At 34.2% G+C, this 20192-nt stretch overlaps 1 protein-coding gene across 1 annotated transcript in view; it reads left to right on the forward strand.

The window, feature by feature from the left end:
• LOC138706586 (protein Skeletor, isoforms B/C) overlaps positions 1-20192 on the forward strand; it is a 450266-nt gene that overhangs the window by 405512 nt on the left and 24562 nt on the right. The window contains exons 5-6 of the mRNA XM_069836080.1: positions 5383-5621; positions 9777-9957. Coding sequence (XP_069692181.1) covers positions 5383-5621; positions 9777-9957 — 420 coding nt within the window. The remainder of the gene's footprint in view (positions 1-5382; positions 5622-9776; positions 9958-20192) is intronic.

Raw genomic sequence — 20192 nt, forward strand, 5'->3', positions numbered from 1 at the left:
TACCTACCTACCTACCTACCTACCTACCTACCTACCTATCTATCTATCTATCTATCTATCTATCTATCTATCTATCTATCTATCTATCTATCTATCTATCTATCTATCTATCTATCTATCTATCTATCTATCTATCTATCTATCTATCTATCTATCTATCTACCTACCTACCTACCTATCTATCTACCTACCTACCTACCTATACCTACCTACCTACCTATCTATCTATCTATCTATCTATCTATCTATCTATCTATCTATCTACCTACCTACCTACCTACCTACCTACCTATCTACCTATCTATCTATCTATCTATCTATCTATCTATCTATCTATCTATCTATCTATCTATCTATCTATCTACCTATCTAACTACCTACCTATACCTATCTATCTATCTATCTATCTATCTATCTATCTATCTATCTATCTATCTATCTATCTATCTATCTATCTATCTATCTATCTATCTATTTATTCTGGCGCAGTTAAGGCCATCAGGCCTTCTCTTCCACAACACCAAGATATTAATTATTAGTATGTTCAAATTTCACTAGTTTCCAGTAACAGGCTCAGAAATCTAGTACAATTTCAATTTCATGGAACTCTAGTACCGACAAATGTTGTCTATATTTGTCTCAGCTGCCAACATTCCAGTTACAAAATCACTACCATTTGTAGTATTTGTCAGTATCGAAATTCGAAACGAAGTTGGCAAAAGAAAATTCAACCTTCAAACTAGAAAATCACTACAATCCACTAGCATATGTAGTAATGGGGGAAAAATGGTTAGGTTTCACCCTTTGGGTATGAAGTAAGCTGACCCGGACTATAGTTCTGAAGAAATATTGCTACGGTCTTACAAAATCGCTTCACAAATGAAGAGTCCACTGCAAGAATGATGGATGTCATTTGAAATACATTTTGCAGGAGAAGCAATTGAAAGTTTGAAATGCTTAGCGCTCAAAGCTTAACTGTGATTTTCCGATCATTACTGGACAATGACTATCAGTGTTAATGCCATATAACTCTGTATGTACATTCTATATGTCTTAAGCTATGCATTGACAGTCTTGGTTCATTTTCGACAAGAAAGTGACATCCATCATTCTTCAGTGGACTCTTCAAATACTCTCCTATTTTTTGTGGTGTCTTCCATTAAATAATTACATGTTCGCCAGGAAGGGTTAAAGAACCCTTAAATATGTGAATACCTGGTTGTCTAATATCAATACGCAAGAGTTGTGCATATGTGCAGACAGAAACTAACCTTGTGTCGATACAAACATGTTACGCGTAAATGCGCATCCCCTTATGCGCAGACAAGGATCCAGTCCTCCCCCTTCTCCCAGATAGTTACAGTCTCATCTCCACGGAATTCGACTGTATGGCTGGCGGCCATATTACTTCAGCATATTACCAGTATGTCGTCGCTCCCATATTTAAACTGGAATTGCCTTTGCTTTGACTTTATCTTTTGCGTCAGTTTCGTTACATTCATTTCTGTGAAAACATAATTACACTCCGAGGCGACCCATTTACAGCGCTTCGTCTGTTGCACCTACACAACTGGGACTTGCGCCTAATTTAGAGGCGTAGACAGCGCCTGCCTTGACAACTGACTTGAAATTCTTGTCGTTAGCACAGAAACTCCAAAGTTCTTCGGCTCTGAAATGAGTGATCAAGTCAGCGCTTCCGCCCGGAGTATGGGTCACTGTAGTTTAGTTGCTAAAGTTCACATTACGAAGGTGGGGGTCGAAGTTTCGTCAGATTCCATGTTCATTGAATATTACATACTATGCAAATATAAGTGGCTATATTTTAATTATCTGTAGTAATGTCACGAGAGGTCTGAGATTTGCCGATAAATCCACGAGCGAAGCGAAATCTCAGACCTCGACTGACATTTATTACGACTATTTCGTGAATAAAATAAAAATGTAAATAATATATCCCTAAAATTCGATCACAAAATGTTAATAATTGTACATTTAATAATAATAATAATAATAATAATAATAATAATAATAATAATAATAATAACGATTTATTTAACCTGGCAGAGTTAAGGCCATACGGCCTTCTCTAACACTCAACCAGGCGTAAAACTGCGTTACAAAAAACACTACAAATTTACAAAGTACACTACAATTTTACACACAAAACTGAATAAGATAATAATAATAATAAAATGTAAACAACAAGTAAGTAGAAATCAGACATAATATATACTTACAGAAAGAAAGAAAAAAGCATAATAAAATGTGAACAGCAGGTAAAAATAAATGAGACACACAAAGTATAAAAAAATAAGACAATTATTGATGATGATAATAATAATAATAATAATAATAATAATAATGATAAAAAATAAGAATTACTTACTTACAAATGGCTTTTAAGGAACCCGAAGGTTCGTTGCCGCCCTCACATAAGCCCGCCAGCGGTCCCTATCCTGTGCAAGATTAATCCAGTCTCTATCATCATACCCCACCTCCCTCAAATACATTTGAATATTATCCTCCCATCTACGTCTCGGCCTCCCTAAAGGTCTTTTTCCCTCCGGTCTCCCAACTAACACTCTATATGCATTTCTGGATTCGCCCATACGTGCTACATGCCCTGCCCATCTCTAACGTCTGGATTTAATGTTCCTAATTATGTCAGGTGAAGAATACAATGCGTGCAGTTCTGTGTTGTGTAACTTTCTCCATTCTCTTGTAACTTCATCCCGCTTAGCCCCAAATATTTTCCTAAGCACTTTATTCTCAAACACCCTTAACCTATGTTCCTCTCTCAAAGTGAGAGTCCAAGTTTCACAACCATACAGAAGAACCGGTAATATAACTGTTTTATAAATTCTAACTTTCAGATTTTTTGACAGCAGACTGGATGATAAGAGCTGCTCAACCGAATAATAACAGGCATTTCCCATATTTATTCTGCGTTTAATTTCCTCCCAAGTGTCATTTATATTTGTTACTGTTGAAAAAATAAGAATAGTAATAATAATAATAATAATAATAATAATAATAATAATAATAGTAATAGTAATAAAATATTGCAGTACAAAGCATACAATTAATACAATATTTTTTGTGATTATATATAGCTCAACTTATCACGTTATAGATATACCATTAGATACTTCAGTGACAAGAGTTTGTCCTAGACCAAACTGCTTACGAAAATGCGCGAATCTTTTTGTGATGGCATATTCAGGCATTGTGAAGTTGAAATAGATGAATATCGATTACTGCAATAAAGAAATTCGATGTTATTATTCAGTAATGCCAATTGCGAAAAGCGAAATGCAGGTTTAACAATGTTAATTACATGTACTGCACTTTTCTCTTATTATTATAACATAAATACATTTGCATTATCTGCTGAAATAGTTTAATTTACAATTGTATAATATAATTACAGTAACCTGATTAATACATTAATTAAATGAAGAATTGTATAGCAATGCTTATGTATTCACAGCGAGACATGTTGATACACAGTGAAGCCATCTCTGTATAGATAATTAAAACTCGAATTTTATTACTCCATACTGAAGACAGCTTGGTCAAAGACCTTGTATATATTACTGTATAAGGTCTTTTGGTTTGATATGCGATGATGTTACATAAATTTAAACATCTAACTTTCTATTAACTGTCTAATTTCATTAACAAAATACAAATTTTATAGGCTATTATAGGTTAAGTTACCTGTGGGGGCAGGACCAGTGTCAGCTGTGCCTTATTTCAACCGTTACTCGTGCTACAGGAAAGCATTTTTTATAGCTCGACAAACGCATTCTCGCTGTAGTGTTTAACGGAACTAAAACTGCATCTACACAGTTCAATATTCCAATCGCATATGCGTGCAATCTGGGAAGAATATTGAAAGAATCAAGTTTAAAAAGTACGTTCAATGAAGATTTTGTGTCTACATGGTCGTCTTGAATGTCGTCTTCACTACGTAAATATATTAATTAATATTAAATATCAATCTTGCATTCATTGCTTTAAAGTTGAAAGAACAGTTTAACCGTGTAGTTGCATCTTAATATATCCATGATCATCAATTTACAGGGAAACAGTTGGCGACAACGACTAAACAAAAGAACGACCATGCGATAAATTGATAGCGATAAATCTAGCTGCAAAAATTATCGCAAGTATTACGAGGAAAACGGTTGTGTAACATAAAACGGCATTATACTACATGTTACTCATGAAACATTAAAAGCTTAAGTGTTATTATTATTATTATTATTATTATTATTATTATTATTATTACCTCTGTACGTCGATCCTTTTTCAGCATATCCACGAATAATACGGTTAGATCTTCAATTTAAATTCACAGCCTTACAACGCGATATTAAATGAAAGTTATATGTAAGGACTTGAAAAATGTTAAACTTTTCAAGTCTTTGCCAAAAAAAAAATATCCGAAGCTTCTTTCATTCGTTTGCTCTGTTGAAGCCATGTTCGCTATAACTCACGTTTGTGAAAAATTATTTTCAACAATGAAAATAGTAAAAACCAAATTTAGATCACGACTCACAGACAAATAGGTTACCTTCGTGATCAACTACGACTGGCAGTAAGTGACATAATTCCTGATTTTGAAACTCTATCGCAGAGACATTCTGAAAACAGTTAATTTTAGGTTGTGATAATGTGTCCTATGTTTTCTTATTCATTTCTTTCTTCGTTACACGTACTAAACATCAGTTTGTAGCCTTGTACTACAAACTACAGTTGCTTTACTTCCCCTTCGGGTGTCCGCCTCCCTCCATAGGTGCTATGCACGTTGCAGATTACACAGTGGCTCGACGCACGATCACATTTTCGCCACGGCTGATGTAGATTATAAAAAGCAGAGGTGAGAGAGGACATGCCTGTCGTACACCTGTGTTAATAGTTTTAAAATCTGTTAGTTGATTATTTACTCTAACGGCAATTTTTGTGTTTTTATACATATTATAAGTACATATATTGTAATATTTGATTTGGAATCTCGTTTTCTTTTAATATAATTAATAATTTTTCTCTGTTTAATTTATCGAAAGCTTTTCCAAAATCTATGAAAGCCATATGTAGTCCTAAATTAAATTAAATTAAAACAAATTCAGTGATTCAATGAACTTGTAAACATTTATATGGTTAAGTACTCTTTGTCCCTTGTGCCAGCTCACGAATGGTGAGAAGATTTGTAAATTAAAAAAGCTTTATAAAACCTAAAATCCGAGGTCTAAATATAAACTGTTCAAACTGTCTTCCAATTTTAATTTTCTTCGAAATTCATTGGTTGTCAGATAAAGAACGAAAGGCGGGGTATTGTAGGTATCACTGATGGTTTTTTTTTATTGCTATCCGCAGGTTAATTTCGGCGAAGTTTTCATCCCCAACAATTTGGAAGTCCCCAAACCACGGGTGTTGCCAGAGTTCAAGAGGCTGGCGCACGGACTAAGGTCCGGCAACATCAGTGTCCTCGACGCCAAGACCTTCTACATCCCCAATCTGCATTACGACGGCGCTGGACCCGACGCGTACTTCTGGGTTGGGAACGGCACCGAACCCAGTCCACTTGGCATCAAAGTGCCCAATGAAATGGGCAGGTGAGTCCAATATTCTGGTTCGCAAACCAAAAATGTAACATAACAATTATTGTAGGCTGTGTGAACACAATATAGACTCCCTTCTAACCTTTGCGTGTTTTTGTTCTCTTACTACATCAAGTTTCCTCAAGAATTTATCATAGGTTAGAATGTGAAGCAATGTAATCACACTTTGTGTTATAACAGTTTTTGTCAGGTCATGGTAAATTTTGGCAGTTATTTTGAGACATTCAAAACTGTCTCAACAAATAAGTAATACAGGGACATCATTTTATTTTTACTTCAATTTTTATTGTACCTGCTTTCTAAATGTACTTGACTCCCACCCCTTTCACTAATGTCCTTGCTGACGTCAGTCACACAAACTTACGGCCGCTGTTGCTAGCAGTGAAATAAACAGTACAGAGTACAGTGTGTTTCAGAAATTTGTTGCATTTTCTATAGAAGAAAAAGCTTATATTATTGAAGTTTATTTTCACACAGGTATGGTGTGTAGCATAACTGAATTTATCTGTGTGGACTGAGCACAAGTGAAGATTAGAGTTACCGAAAGTACGGTACCCTATAATATGGTACGGTACTTAACAGCATTATTTAAACAAGAGTTTTGTTTTACTGTTTGTAGGTATGAAGGACGATGATGGAAACTGGAATTACAATATAACCAAATGTGAACAACAGTTTTTCTTTTTTTTTTTCACAATTTCCTGATTATATCATTATGGAATAATTTCGTAGAAATGTCATTAATCTGGTAGATAAATTTAGAGCACCAGAGTGTACAGAAAGGAAGAAAAGTGTAAGATGGCCAACAATGGTGACAGAAGATGTTGTAGAAGATGCTAGAGAAAGGATGCAGCGAGGTCCTAATAAGTCGGTCAAGAAGTTAGCTGTAGAAATTGGGGTTTCTTACGGAAGTGCTCACAAAATTCTCAGGAATAAATTAGGTTAGTAATATGCTGAATAAAGTAGACATTACATAATGTATATAACCGCCTGAAGACTTGAGTTTGTGAAAAAAAATTGTTACTAGTCTACTGTTTTTTGATAAAATACTGTAAAGTAATGACCAAACTGAAGATTGTAATACTGTATTTCCCTGTAACATAAATGGATACACTACTTTTCTCTCCTCCTATAGCTAGTAAAATGATTTGTTTACATATTGCACTAGCAACTCCAAACTCCTGTAATGGAAAGGGGGTAACAGTGTTTCCGAGTATAGCCAGGTTAATGTTAAAAATGTTAGTAAAAATAAAGTGATGTCCCTGTATTTGTGTGTGCCAGAAATCATTACGAACTATTTGAAAAAAAAAATTATTTGAATGGCATAAATTTGAAACAAAACGTTCTGAATTAATTTTTAGACAAGATTTGTGTTAATTATTATCTTAGCGTATGCTCGATTACACAAACCTCTAGCGCTTGAAAGTGGAACTAAACGCCGGCGCACAAAGAAACAAAACACAGGAAAATTCGCTGTGTCCATTCTTTGTAATCCCTATTCGCTGCTGCCACTGTCCGTTCTAAGAAAAATCTGTCTCCAAGAGCGGTGATCTCTTAATAGGAGAGATGTTTCAGAGAGATTTTACTGCATGTTGAAAAGTTTAAGTTATTATCGTCTATTTGGATGTCTCACTACCCTGCACTTTGAGCGTATTCCGAATCTCAGCGCTGAGCAATCCGATGGCATCACGGTGTTCCGAATTTCAACGATGACGTCACTGATGCTCCACCGGTGTCGCACTGGTGCCATCAGCGTATTCCGAATCTCACCGGTCCGGTGGCATCAATGACGTCACGTTGCAGCGAAATAAGGAAGAAAACTGCTGTAAGTATCGATGGCTGTCATGGCGACTGTACAAGTTGTTGTCTGTGCTACGCTAGCAAAATTTTGCGAAATTTTCGTACTGCCATCTCGTTCAAAGAAAAAATAGCATAAACAATTTATTTCTTGAACCGGTAGTAATAACTGGTCCGTTGACATGTTCGCTCATAAGCCATTAACATATTGTTTTTACGTTGTGCTCATTACAAACAATACAGCAGAACTAAAGCAGAATACACCGCCATGACACAACAGTGCACGATGTCATTCGTCTGCTAATTCCCACCCTATACAAGAACCAATCGGATTCACTGATGGCGGCTGATGGAGACTGCCACCACCTGCTCTTAAATTTTAAGAGCAGCCATTTCATCTAAATTAATTGATTATGGACCTACGACATGATAGATGTTAAAGGAGTGGGTAATACCGTATAATTATTCTTTCCGAAGTTTTACGAACGTTAACATACATCATCAAATACGACCATTACTGATGTCTACATAGCATTAACGTTTAGCGTACGACGAGAGTGCGAAAACTCTCTATTGTATTCTCGAGAACAATTAAATAATACTTCCAGTTCTCTAAAACAGTCGGCCTTCTTAGTTTTGCCCGTGTATTCTTTTGCAGACACATCCCACAAACAAGGCTTTTCCATCAGTGCATTAATTTTATTCTAATGTATATTTTTTCTTTCGTCCACTCCATTACTTCGAACAACTTACAGCCAACACCAAGGACCAATGATAGTATGAAAATGATCAAGATACGCGCCACAAAATCGGAGCTTATAGTTGTTGCTATGGAAACTATACGAACTTTGCCGAACTGTACCGACGCTGCACGAGCAAATGAATTGACTTGACATGTTTTCCATTTCTGGTGGAAAACACACCAACATGTTAAAAGTGTTAACTTCAACATACTTAGTTAACATGTTAAGTCAATAGGGATATCTTATGCGAAGTTTTAGCGCTAGATGGCAGGAGCGTTCCATGCGGCGCAACATGTTGTAGAGCTATGTTATGTCATATGCTACAGTTGATTACGTTTTCCCGCTTGTTGGTTTTCTGTGCGTGTTAAAATTATATTTACAGTTATTTTGTATAACCTAGTGTAATTTAATACAATTCAATATTTTCTTACCTCATAATTTAATTTAATTTGCAATAAATAATAACGTAAACCTGTATAATATTGAGCGATTCCCCGAGATGGGTGGGGAAATCTGCAGTATGCAGAATATAGATACGAGTAAATTGAATGTTCATGAACCTAAACGAGAACTTTGAGAACAATATTAACGAATAAAAAAATAGGTAATATGTCGAAAGTGAATATTGCCCTCTTTAATAATTACTATTTAAGAACCGTACGCTAAAAACAGGATATGCACAGCCACCAATGTGTGTGTTTTTTTATATGGAAGGGACTATCGAGATTGAATACCTTGTATTTTTTCTGTACTTACAGAAAGTTCAAATGCAATTTTTAATAGTATGATATAATATGATCGCAGTAGTATCACGATTAGTAGTGCATTTTGTAGGTTAAGGTCATACAGTTTTGAAAACTATGTGGGATGATTTTGAAAATTTGAAGTTGAAACATGGTTTTAATAATTAGGGTACAGTACATTAAAAATATTATTCTCAAAATGGATTTCACTACGGATCGTTCTGGATAATAAAGATCCCAGTTTATCGAGAGTTTACTGCAGGCGTAAACTTCGGAGACTCCTACAACTACTGTATATAAATAATCTAAGCTGACATAGCTCGCTGTCGAGGTTGCATATGTTTTTATTAATTTTTCTTTTTCCTCTTCCAAAATGAAACTGTATTCAACAATTCCTTACTTGAAGTAGGCGCAATTTAATTACTTATATTTCTTAAGGTTTAAAGCATATATTCAGAATATTTCGGGACCTGATTGAAGACAAAAAGCTTTCCCTGGTTTTTACATATAGGAACATAACAAAAATTTGCCATTTTTAGTTGTTTTAAAGAGTATTTAATATACTAATACACTACGTATATCCTCAATGTTTATATACTGAAAAACAAAAGTACACGCAAAGCGCATCCCTCAAAGTACACGTGCGCTATCTGTTGGTGCTAGTTCAGGATATCCCTATTGAGACTTGAAATGCCCATATACATGTTAAATTCAGCATGTTACATTTAACATGTTGTTAAATGTTTAATAGTGGAGACGCGCCTTTAAGATGGCATTTCAAGAAATGTACTGTCATGTAGGTATTCATCGATGGATATAAAGTATAAAGCTGATATTTTCATGTCTGATAATGACTATTATTACAGCTTAGACCCGCTGAGAGGCTACCAAGGAGAGGATATAGAGATTCAGCTGCCAGGAAACCTCACCGTGTACGACATTGATTGGCTGGCCGTTTGGTGTGTGCAGTACAGACATAACTTCGGTCACGTCCTTATACCTAAGGATCTCGATGTACCACCGGCACTTGGACAAACAAAGATCACTGTGAGTAGGACAAAACTTTGTCCTGGCATAGTAAATATTCAGGATGGTGTTTACGTACCTAGTGACTGTGCATACTACACGCCCCACGTGGTAGGGAGAGGAGATTTCGCTGTGGGTAGAGGCAGAGGTACGAGGAGGCCGCCCCACGTGCCGTTCTATTACGGAAACTTCAAATAAGAAACATTATTGCTGTGGTTACAACTTGTATTGGCTTGCTTTTAAGGTGTACTGTCTGCTGATTCTTTCCTTATTGTTACTTTTATAATTTTATACTTAGCAGTATTATTTCAAATTTGTATCCAATTAACAACCTTCATTTTAGTGACTTACCGTAACACAGCTTTTTCAGCTCATTAAAGAAACCTAATTATTTAGCGAAACTCAAAGTTCCTGTACCTTAAGTATTCCACTAAACTTTAAGGACAATATCAGTGATGTTGCAATGGATGGTTTCAATAAATTACTTAGCGACATTATGTCAACTGTATGAAATCATTCTTGATAGCGATATAATATTAGGCAACAACAGTTCAGACATTTTCTATGGTATACTAAAAGCCAGGTTATGAACCGACTACGGTCAGCGCGTCTGGCCGCGAAACCAGGTGGCCCGGGTTCGAATCCCGGTCGGGGCAAGTTACCTGGTTGAGGTTTTTTCCGGGGTTTTCCCTCAACCCAATACGAGCAAATGCTGGGTAACTTTGGGTGCTGGACCCCGGACTCATTTCACCGGCATTATCACCTTCATTCCATTCAGACGCTAAATAACCTAGATGTTGATACAGCGTCGTAAAACAACCAAATAAAAAAATGAACCGACTAAACCGGTAGCAACGTTCTGTTGGTCTCTTTCTGAGCTCTGTTGCCACATAGTGGCGCGAGATTCAAAGCGTGTTCAGAGTTTGTCACCGATATGTTTAAAATAACTGTCGTAGCTATGTTTTCAATTATTAATTTAATAAAGAAGTATCTTATATAACGAATTCAAACATTTCAGTTAAGGGAACTAGGTAATGATTATGGATCAAAAATCCAATTTTTATTTAGTGTTTTAAAAGAAGTACAAAACTTGCTCTTTAAAAAATTATAAATACTGTGGGAGGTATTTCTGCAGATAGGACCTTTAAATGGCCTCTCTAAACTTGGTGGTGCATATAATTCATACATCCTTCTCTTTTTGTAAATGCAGTTTGCCGAAACTACTGAATCAATTTACATGAAACTTTTACAGTGTTCTCTGAAGCCTGCGTTCTACATAGCAGACCTACGGGTTTAAGAATATCACACTCATAATACGAGAAAAAAGCATATATGCATTGAAAAAATTGCAGAATATATTGAATAAAGTTCAATATTTTTTTCTGTTTCACAATTGGTGAAATATTTAACTAAATTTTGCTTTATAATTTACTATATACATTACTAGATAACTTTAAAAAATACAAGGTATATGAGTGAAGATTGTAGCAAGTAATGTGCACCTGAAGAATGAAGTACACTTAGCAAAGTGAGAAAACAGATCATCAGTTAGGGCCTTTCTTTAGCACTAGGATACTAAACTAATTAATTGGCTTTTATATCAATGAATTCAGAATCATTGATTGTATAACCATGGAAATTTTTATTCTACTCTGAACACTAAAAGTCTAGAAATATTGAACTAAACTTCGGTACTGAAATTTTTCAATAGCACAGGCATCACTACCTACTCCCCTTAAACGAACGAACAACCATTCGATTCAAATAATAATGATAGTGATAATAATAACGATAATAATATAGTATTAACTAATTTATATCAACATATAGCCTATTATAGTAATTTTTATTTTATTTTATAAATCGAATTAACTATTTGGCTATTTTTGTACATCAATAATAATAATAATTTGATGGATATGATTTTAATTTTATATTTATATTGATTGAGCCATGTATATTCAATTATTATTATTATTATTATTATTATTATTATTATTATTAATTCTCATATATATCAACAAGCAAATATTGGAATTTATAAAAAAAAATAATTTCTGTCTATCCAGATTTAAAAATCCGCTTCCTTTTTGTATCGTAACATTCGGGAGAATTCATTATTCTATTTAAAGTACTACTGTATATAGTTATCGATAACACTATCAATAATATTAGTAATTAAAGTTATTGTTTTTAAGAAAGCACGAGCTAATGACACTGGTGCGAAATGCGACTCTCATACACGTGGTATTGCTACACTGTCTCCGTGATCCCGTTGCCAGATTTTCGTTAGCAGACGACATTTTCAAGTGAGGTCCAATGAAAAGCTCCGTTCTCCTTCTCCCCTCCATCCCCCACACTCAACGTGTCATCGTTGCACAGGCTACCTCTCTAACCCGCACTTTCCTCTCGCCCACCCAACTACTTCCTGTTTAGTCGGTTCATAAGCTGGCTTTTAGTATAGTACCTAATATTCAATTTAGTTGAGAAAACCTCGGAAAAATCCAAGCAGATAATAGCGCAACGGAATTCGACCTCACGTCCGATCGAAGTCTTGGATCACGTGTACAGCTCGCTACTCCTAAGCAGATGGTCTGCAAAGAGACTAAATAACCTAATTAATAAGCGAACCTCGTTTTCCATTACAACCCTCTGTATAGGCCCTACATAAGTTTCACATTGGTACTGATAATTTTCACTTCACTCTCATCTCACTCACTGCACTGGCACTGTGACACATTTCACTGACACTTTTTCACTGACACTATAGAACACATTTTACTGACGCTATAGAACACATTTCACCGACACTTTAGAACATATTTCACTGACATTATAGAACACATTTTACTGACGCTATAGAACACATTTCACCGACACTTTAGAACATATTTCATTGACATTATAGAACACATTTTACTGGCGCTATAGAACACATTTCACCGACACTTCAGAACATATTTCATTGACATTATAGAACACATTTTACTGACGGTATAGAACACATTTCACCGACACTTTAGAACATATTTCACTGACATTATAGAACACATTTTACTGACGCTATAGAACACATTTCACCGACACTTTAGAACATATTTCATTGACATTATAGAACACATTTTACTGACGCTATAGAACACATTTCACCGACACTTTAGAACATATTTCACTGACATTATAGAATACATTTTACTGACGCTATAGAACACATTTCACCGACACTTCAGAACATATTTCATTGACATTATAGAACACATTTTACTGACGGTATAGAACACATTTCACCGACACTTTAGAACATATTTCACTGACATTATAGAACACATTTTACTGACATTATAGAACACATTTCACCGACACTTTAGAACATATTTCATTGACATTATAGAACACATTTTACTGACGCTATAGAACACATTTCACCGACACTTTAGAACATATTTCACTGACATTATAGAATACATTTTACTGACGCTATAGAACACATTTCACCGACACTTCAGAACATATTTCATTGACATTATAGAACACATTTTACTGACGGTATAGAACACATTTCACCGACACTTTAGAACATATTTCACTGACATTATAGAACACATTTTACTGACATTATAGAACACATTTCACCGACACTTTAGAACATATTTCATTGACATTATAGAACACATTTTACTGACGCTATAGAACACATTTCACCGACACTTTAGAACATATTTCACTGACATTATAGAACACATTTTACTGACGCTATAGAACACATTTCACCGACACTTCAGAACATATTTTACTGACACTATAGAACATATTTTACTGACGCTATAGAACATATTTCACCGACACTTTAGAACATATTTTACTGACACTATAGAACATATTTCACCGACACTTTAGAACATATTTTACTGACGCTATAGAACATATTTCACCGACACTTCAGAACATATTTTACTGACACTATAGAACATATTTTACTGACGCTATAGAACACATTTCACCGACACTTCAGAACATATTTTACTGACACTATAGAACATATTTTACTGACACTATAGAACATATTTTACTGACGCTATAGAACACATTTCACCGACACTTCAGAACATATTTTACTGACACTATAGAACATATTTTACTGACGCTATAGAACACATTTCACCGACACTTCAGAACATATTTTACTGACACTATAGAACATATTTTACTGACACTATAGAACATATTTTACTGACGCTATAGAACACAGTTCACCGACACTTCAGAACATATTTTACTGACACTATAGAACATATTTTACTGACACTATAGAACATATTTTACTGACGCTATAGAACACATTTCACCGACACTTTAGAACACATTTCACTGACACTATAGAACACATTTTACTGACACTTTACAACACATTTTACTGACACTTTAAAACACATTTCACTGACACTATAGAACACATTTCATTGACATAAATTATCACTTATCGAAACTATTCACTGCCATTGTAAACCATAACTTCATTGACTCACCTCTCTTCACTCACACAACAGTTCAAATAAGATAAATAGAACACATTTTACTGACAGTTTACAACACATTTTACTGACATTTTAAAACACATTTCACTGACACTATAGAACACATTTCATTGACATTATAAATTATCACTGATCGAAACTATTCACTGCCACTGTAAACCTTAACTTCACTGACTCACTCACTCTCTTCAATCATACAACAGTTCAATTAAGGTAAAAAATTATACCCTTATTGTTCCGTAGAATCATACTTGTAAACAGAAAATTCTTATGAACAGATGCTTATAACTTTTATAAGAGTATTCAGTGAGTAATAAATACTAGATTCATGACATTGTCCTTAAAGGCATAAATGCATCTCTAACGTACGAGTAAAAAGTTGACTGGATAAATAAACTCGTAAGTGTGATATTTCTATCAAAGATAGCCGAGCTGTAATAGACTGATAATATAGACTGATCCAAATGACTACTCACGAAGTGGAACAGGATTCGAGTCCGAACAGTTCCTGTACAAATTGAAGTGGAGCAGATTTTTTCCAAGCTATTCGGCTCTCCTGCCTTTCTTTCTTTCTTTCTTTCTTTCTTTTTTCAAATTCAAATTCAAATTTATCTATAATGCCGACATTGTCCTACTAGCCTATATTGTCTTTCCATCTCTTACTTCAAAGGGACATTACATAAGAAATACTTATTAACAACAAACTTTTACCATCATAGACTTCTACAAGTGTATAAATGGAAAGCAGTAGCAGCTTGTCTCATATCACGAGCGTGCTATGTGTAGCTAACATGTGATAAAGGCAAGCAATTTCATTAGTAAACAATGTAGTTAAAACTATTGATTTATCGGCATATTGTTTTTTGAAGTATTTCTTGAAAGGTTGCAGTGAATTTATAAATAATTTTAGAAATAATTTCATACCACTTAAATCACCATTCTGCTTATCATTTCACCTTGGATACCAAGTGAAAAAATTTGCTCCAACATTTGTTTCACAAAATTTTCACATTGCTCGAATCCTATCACTGTATGTAAGTTATACAGAAAGTATAGAAATGTAAATAATATTCACATAGACTGTTAAAGAGTTTTCCATGACGGTTTTGTACGACGATTTGGTAACTTCACTCATATTTTCTGTTCTTTAGCCTATAAGTTCATATTTTCTTGGCTTTAAAAGATTTCCACATCGTTTAGCAAATCCGTTAATTGTTTAATAAATCTAAAACTCATTTGGCATTAAGTAAAAGTGTTTTAGCACTGTCACTAGGTTCTGTGCGTAATGTTAAATTTAATTTTGTTATTTAATTGAAATTAAATGTTCATATTATTCACTTTTACTTTCATACAGTACTGCAAGAGTCGGTGGTAAACAAACAGAATGTATTTGAAATAAATAAGATGTTCACGTTCATCATCGTCTTATGTATTATAAAATAAAAATAGGCCTAGATGTATCTATTAATATAAAATTATTATGTCTAACGTCTTAGATCAGACATGAGCAACCATGGACTTTCGGAGCTCTGTACTTTTTATCTTTTCTGACCTCTCTTGCCCATTTTTAATGATTATCTTATATAATTTCCAGGATAATAAAATTTCTTCTTTTTCTATGAGCAATACCCAATGGTTCAGATGATGTCCATGTCTGGTATACATGTTTCATTTATTTTTGTTTTGTTGTTTAATATTATTTAGTTTATTTTTATATTTATTTCATGATTACGTTGTTGAGGTTTTTATGTTATACACTTGTGATACATTTTTGTTAATTTTCTTGAGATTACTTTAAAATCTGCATATAATTTTGCTATGTCTATTTTGTTTGGCTTTGCTGTTATTTTATCGATGAAACTTCCCCATGAGAGAAATATTAATCAATCCATGACATAAATATAATTATATAAGTTAGCTTCTATTGTTAATTTTGCTTTTGTTATGCATAATTCATTATACTCGCATATACGTATTGTAACCACTCACAGCTCTTTTAAGCTTATAAAAACATCCTTAATGGAAATAAAGTTCAGTCTTTAGCAAAATATTGTCTTTATTAATTTATAAATAGTAATATATATATATATATATATGTAAATATATTAAATCTATACACTGTACAGCAAGGTAATGATTTCAAAACATGTACATACATAATAAGTTCCATAATAATATTATTGTACTGCTTGTAAAGTTAATGCTGCATGTGTATTACCTAGGTATATGGTATATATGAAATAAGAATAGACATTTCAAAATAAGTTTCTTCCGAAGACGTGATACTTCTCCTTGCATGATATTATATTACTGTTTTAATTACCATAGAATAACACGAACTTAATGATAATATTATCAGCTGAAAGTAAAATAGTGTTGCCAGTAGGACAGACTTGGCTAATTTCGTGATGCTAAAGTTTTAGTGCAAAAATTAGGTTCAAATTAAAAAATATATATATATTTTTTTTTTGGTGGATGTAGAATATCCACCGCCCACTGAACGAATATTTCACACTTTTATCAAGAAAATACACAAATTCAATCTTCTAACACGATTTTTTTGTTTTTATGAATTAAGTAATTTGCTGGGAGACATCGTTAGATATAGTCCACTCTTACACTAAACCTGGAGTAATTTGAGCTTATTAATCAGATATGATTCTACTTACTGTTTTTTTGTATGCTCACCTGTATGTAATTTCTATTTTATACATATTTCATTGTTATTTTCCATCCAAAGATCATTAAGAACGCTGAATATTACTTAATATCTCCTATCTTTCTTCAAATAGTGTTTATATGCCATGTTAATTTTCATTTGTTTTCATAAGTTAACAATGATGCACATTGGGAGCAACATATAAGAAATTATTTTCCTACACAATCCACGCTATATTCACGTTGTTTTGAAATGATTAATCAAAGATGGTGTGCTCATTGTTTATTACACGCACATTTGTATGTAAGTTCTATTCCATACGTTTTTTTTTCTATCCCAAGATCATTAAGAATGGTGAATAATATTCATGCTTGTTTCCTGTATTTCTTAAAATATGTGGCATGTTAGTTTTTATTTGTCGTTATTTACGAAAAAATGATGCGCCAAAAAATAATAATAATTTCGTACATTTTTAGATTTCATGAAGTTACATGTCAGCATTTTTACCTCAAATAAATTTATGCAATATTTACAAACAAGCAATACAAATAACAAAGAAATTTAACGCTCTAGAATAGTTGGTATAATTTCGTGATAGTGTAATGGTATCTTCGTGATAGTCCTTAAATTCAAAATATATAGGCATATTCAGTCTAATTTTAAGTTCCTTAGTCACATTCATACCTACAACCCAAACAGTTAAAGTTATTTCGGTATTTTAAAAGGCCTTGACATATTTCATGAAACCGCTGACCACAACTAACGCATCTTTCACCACGCTTGGCGTCCTCGAAATTTCCTGAGCAAAATCCTCACAAATCAGTAGAAGCACAGATCTTCTTTGTTTGACTCCTATTTCGTTGTCTACTCCTCTTAACTCACTTGAGAGACTGAAAATGTCATTCTCCTTGACTGCTGCTTTTGACTCTTCTGGTTCTCGTCGAACTTGCCAAGAAAAAGACGATCTTTCTCTCAGCAGTTTTCGTTTATTTAAGACACAATCAATTGTCTCTTTCATATCATTTATATTGTATTTCTTTCCACATTTGATTATCTGCTATCTGCAACATTAACGACGTGCACAATAGGCTATATCAGAGATGCTATGAACATACACAAAAATATTTTACGTCTCATGCATTTGATATTTCTTCCACTAGAGAGTGTTGTTATAGCATAGAAAAAAAATTGGAGAAAAAAATGATCTCGTGGAATGAGAAAAACGCTAAGAAAATAACCTATAATCAGTGCATTGATAGACGTAATTCTTCACCAAGAAATATAATGTCAGTACTTACCATTGAAAACAATTTGGACTACAAAACACAGCAAAAAACTTTCTTTTACCAAAGGAAATCGCATGGTGTACTCATTCACAAATTCAAACCTACAGACCTCACAATCCTTCTAAGTAATTTCCAAAAATTTCGATCACGTCATTGCAAGAGAGCATTGAACAAAACCTATGTTATGGTACATCCTCTGGCATTGATACTATACTATCAAAGTTACGTTTGTTGTTGGTATAATTTCGTGGTAAATTTAAAAAGAAATATCACGAAATTAGTCACGTCACGAAATTAGCCAAGTTTACCCTATAAATAAGTATGACATTAATATAGAATAGTTGACCTGGTTGGCCTTCTATGCCCAAGGTTGCGGGTTAGATCCCGGGCTAGGTCGATGGCATTTAAGTGTGCTTAAATGCGACAGGCTCATGTCAGTAGATTTACTGGCATGTAAGAGAACTCCTGCGGGACAAAATTCCGGCACATCCGGCGACGCTGATATAACCTCTGCATTTGCGAGCGTCGTTAAATAAAACATAACCTTCTAACATTACAGAAGACAGCGTACTTGAAACACGTCGACTCCATTCTGTTCGACGTCGTGTGTTCACCTTCAATCGACCTCAAACTAATACAGATATACCGATGTCACGGTCCTACATCACATGTACAAACCATAAATGTCACTTTCACAGAATTTATAATATTTTATTTTTCTACAATACAATATTAAGTTAATGGGGATTGCGTTAAGAAAAGGACTTAATTTAAGTCACACGGAGTTAGTATGCACTCGAAGTTGGTTGCGTGACGGTTGTCAGCCCACTTTGAGGTTTGTGGATATAGAGGAAGAAATTGGATCTGTGTCGGGTTGAGTTCCCGGGTAGCTCAGTTGGTAGAGCGTTGGTACGTTAAACCAAAGGTCCCGGGTTCGATGCCCGGCCCCGGAACAATTTTTCCCTCGAAATTGTTCAAATCAACTTTACAGGGAGTTATACCTGATTTGCATAATACACGTCACTGTTCGTTAACAGAAAACCACAATTCGAGTCACACGGAGTTAGTGTGCACTCGAAGTTGGTTGCGTGACGGTTGTCAGCCCACTTTGAGGTGGTCCCGGGTTCGATGCCCAGCCCCGGAACATTTTTTCCCTCGAAATTATTCAAATCAACTTTACAGGGAGTTATACCTGATATCTTGATTTACATATTCTTGGTTTGTAAATCCAATTTGAAATATCTCAATAGACCTTTTCTTCTTGAATCATTAATAAATCCAAAGTGAAGTGAAACACATTGTAAATCTATGTGGGATTCAATTGGAAAATCAATTATAGAAACATTGCACTGTATTTCGTAGACACTTTTTCTGTTTTAGTAGAGCGACATAATTAAGTTTATTCCAAATTAAATATTTGAATTTTATCTTTATTCTAAACAAAAATGAAAGGTAATAAAATTTACACAAATGTTAGCTGCAAAAATTTCGTTCGTACGTAAATGGTATAATTACATTTTTATTGACAATCTTCACAAAACAAGAAGTTTTTAGTAATATAATAGCATAAAGTCTCTGTTTCTGAAGTAGTGAGTGTACAAAATATGACATCAAAGAAATGTCAACAAAGAAAGTGTTTAATGTTTTGTTTTACTAATTTCACTTTGATCATCTTTTCTGCATGCCTTCCAATGGGTTCTGCTAGCCCCCTTGGTGGTATAACCCTGTAAGTATATGAGCTCACAGCTTAAATATTGCAACTGTTCTTACGTTACT

This window comes from Periplaneta americana, chromosome 1, assembly GCF_040183065.1.
Source record: "Periplaneta americana isolate PAMFEO1 chromosome 1, P.americana_PAMFEO1_priV1, whole genome shotgun sequence".
NCBI lineage: Eukaryota > Metazoa > Arthropoda > Insecta > Blattodea > Blattidae > Periplaneta > Periplaneta americana.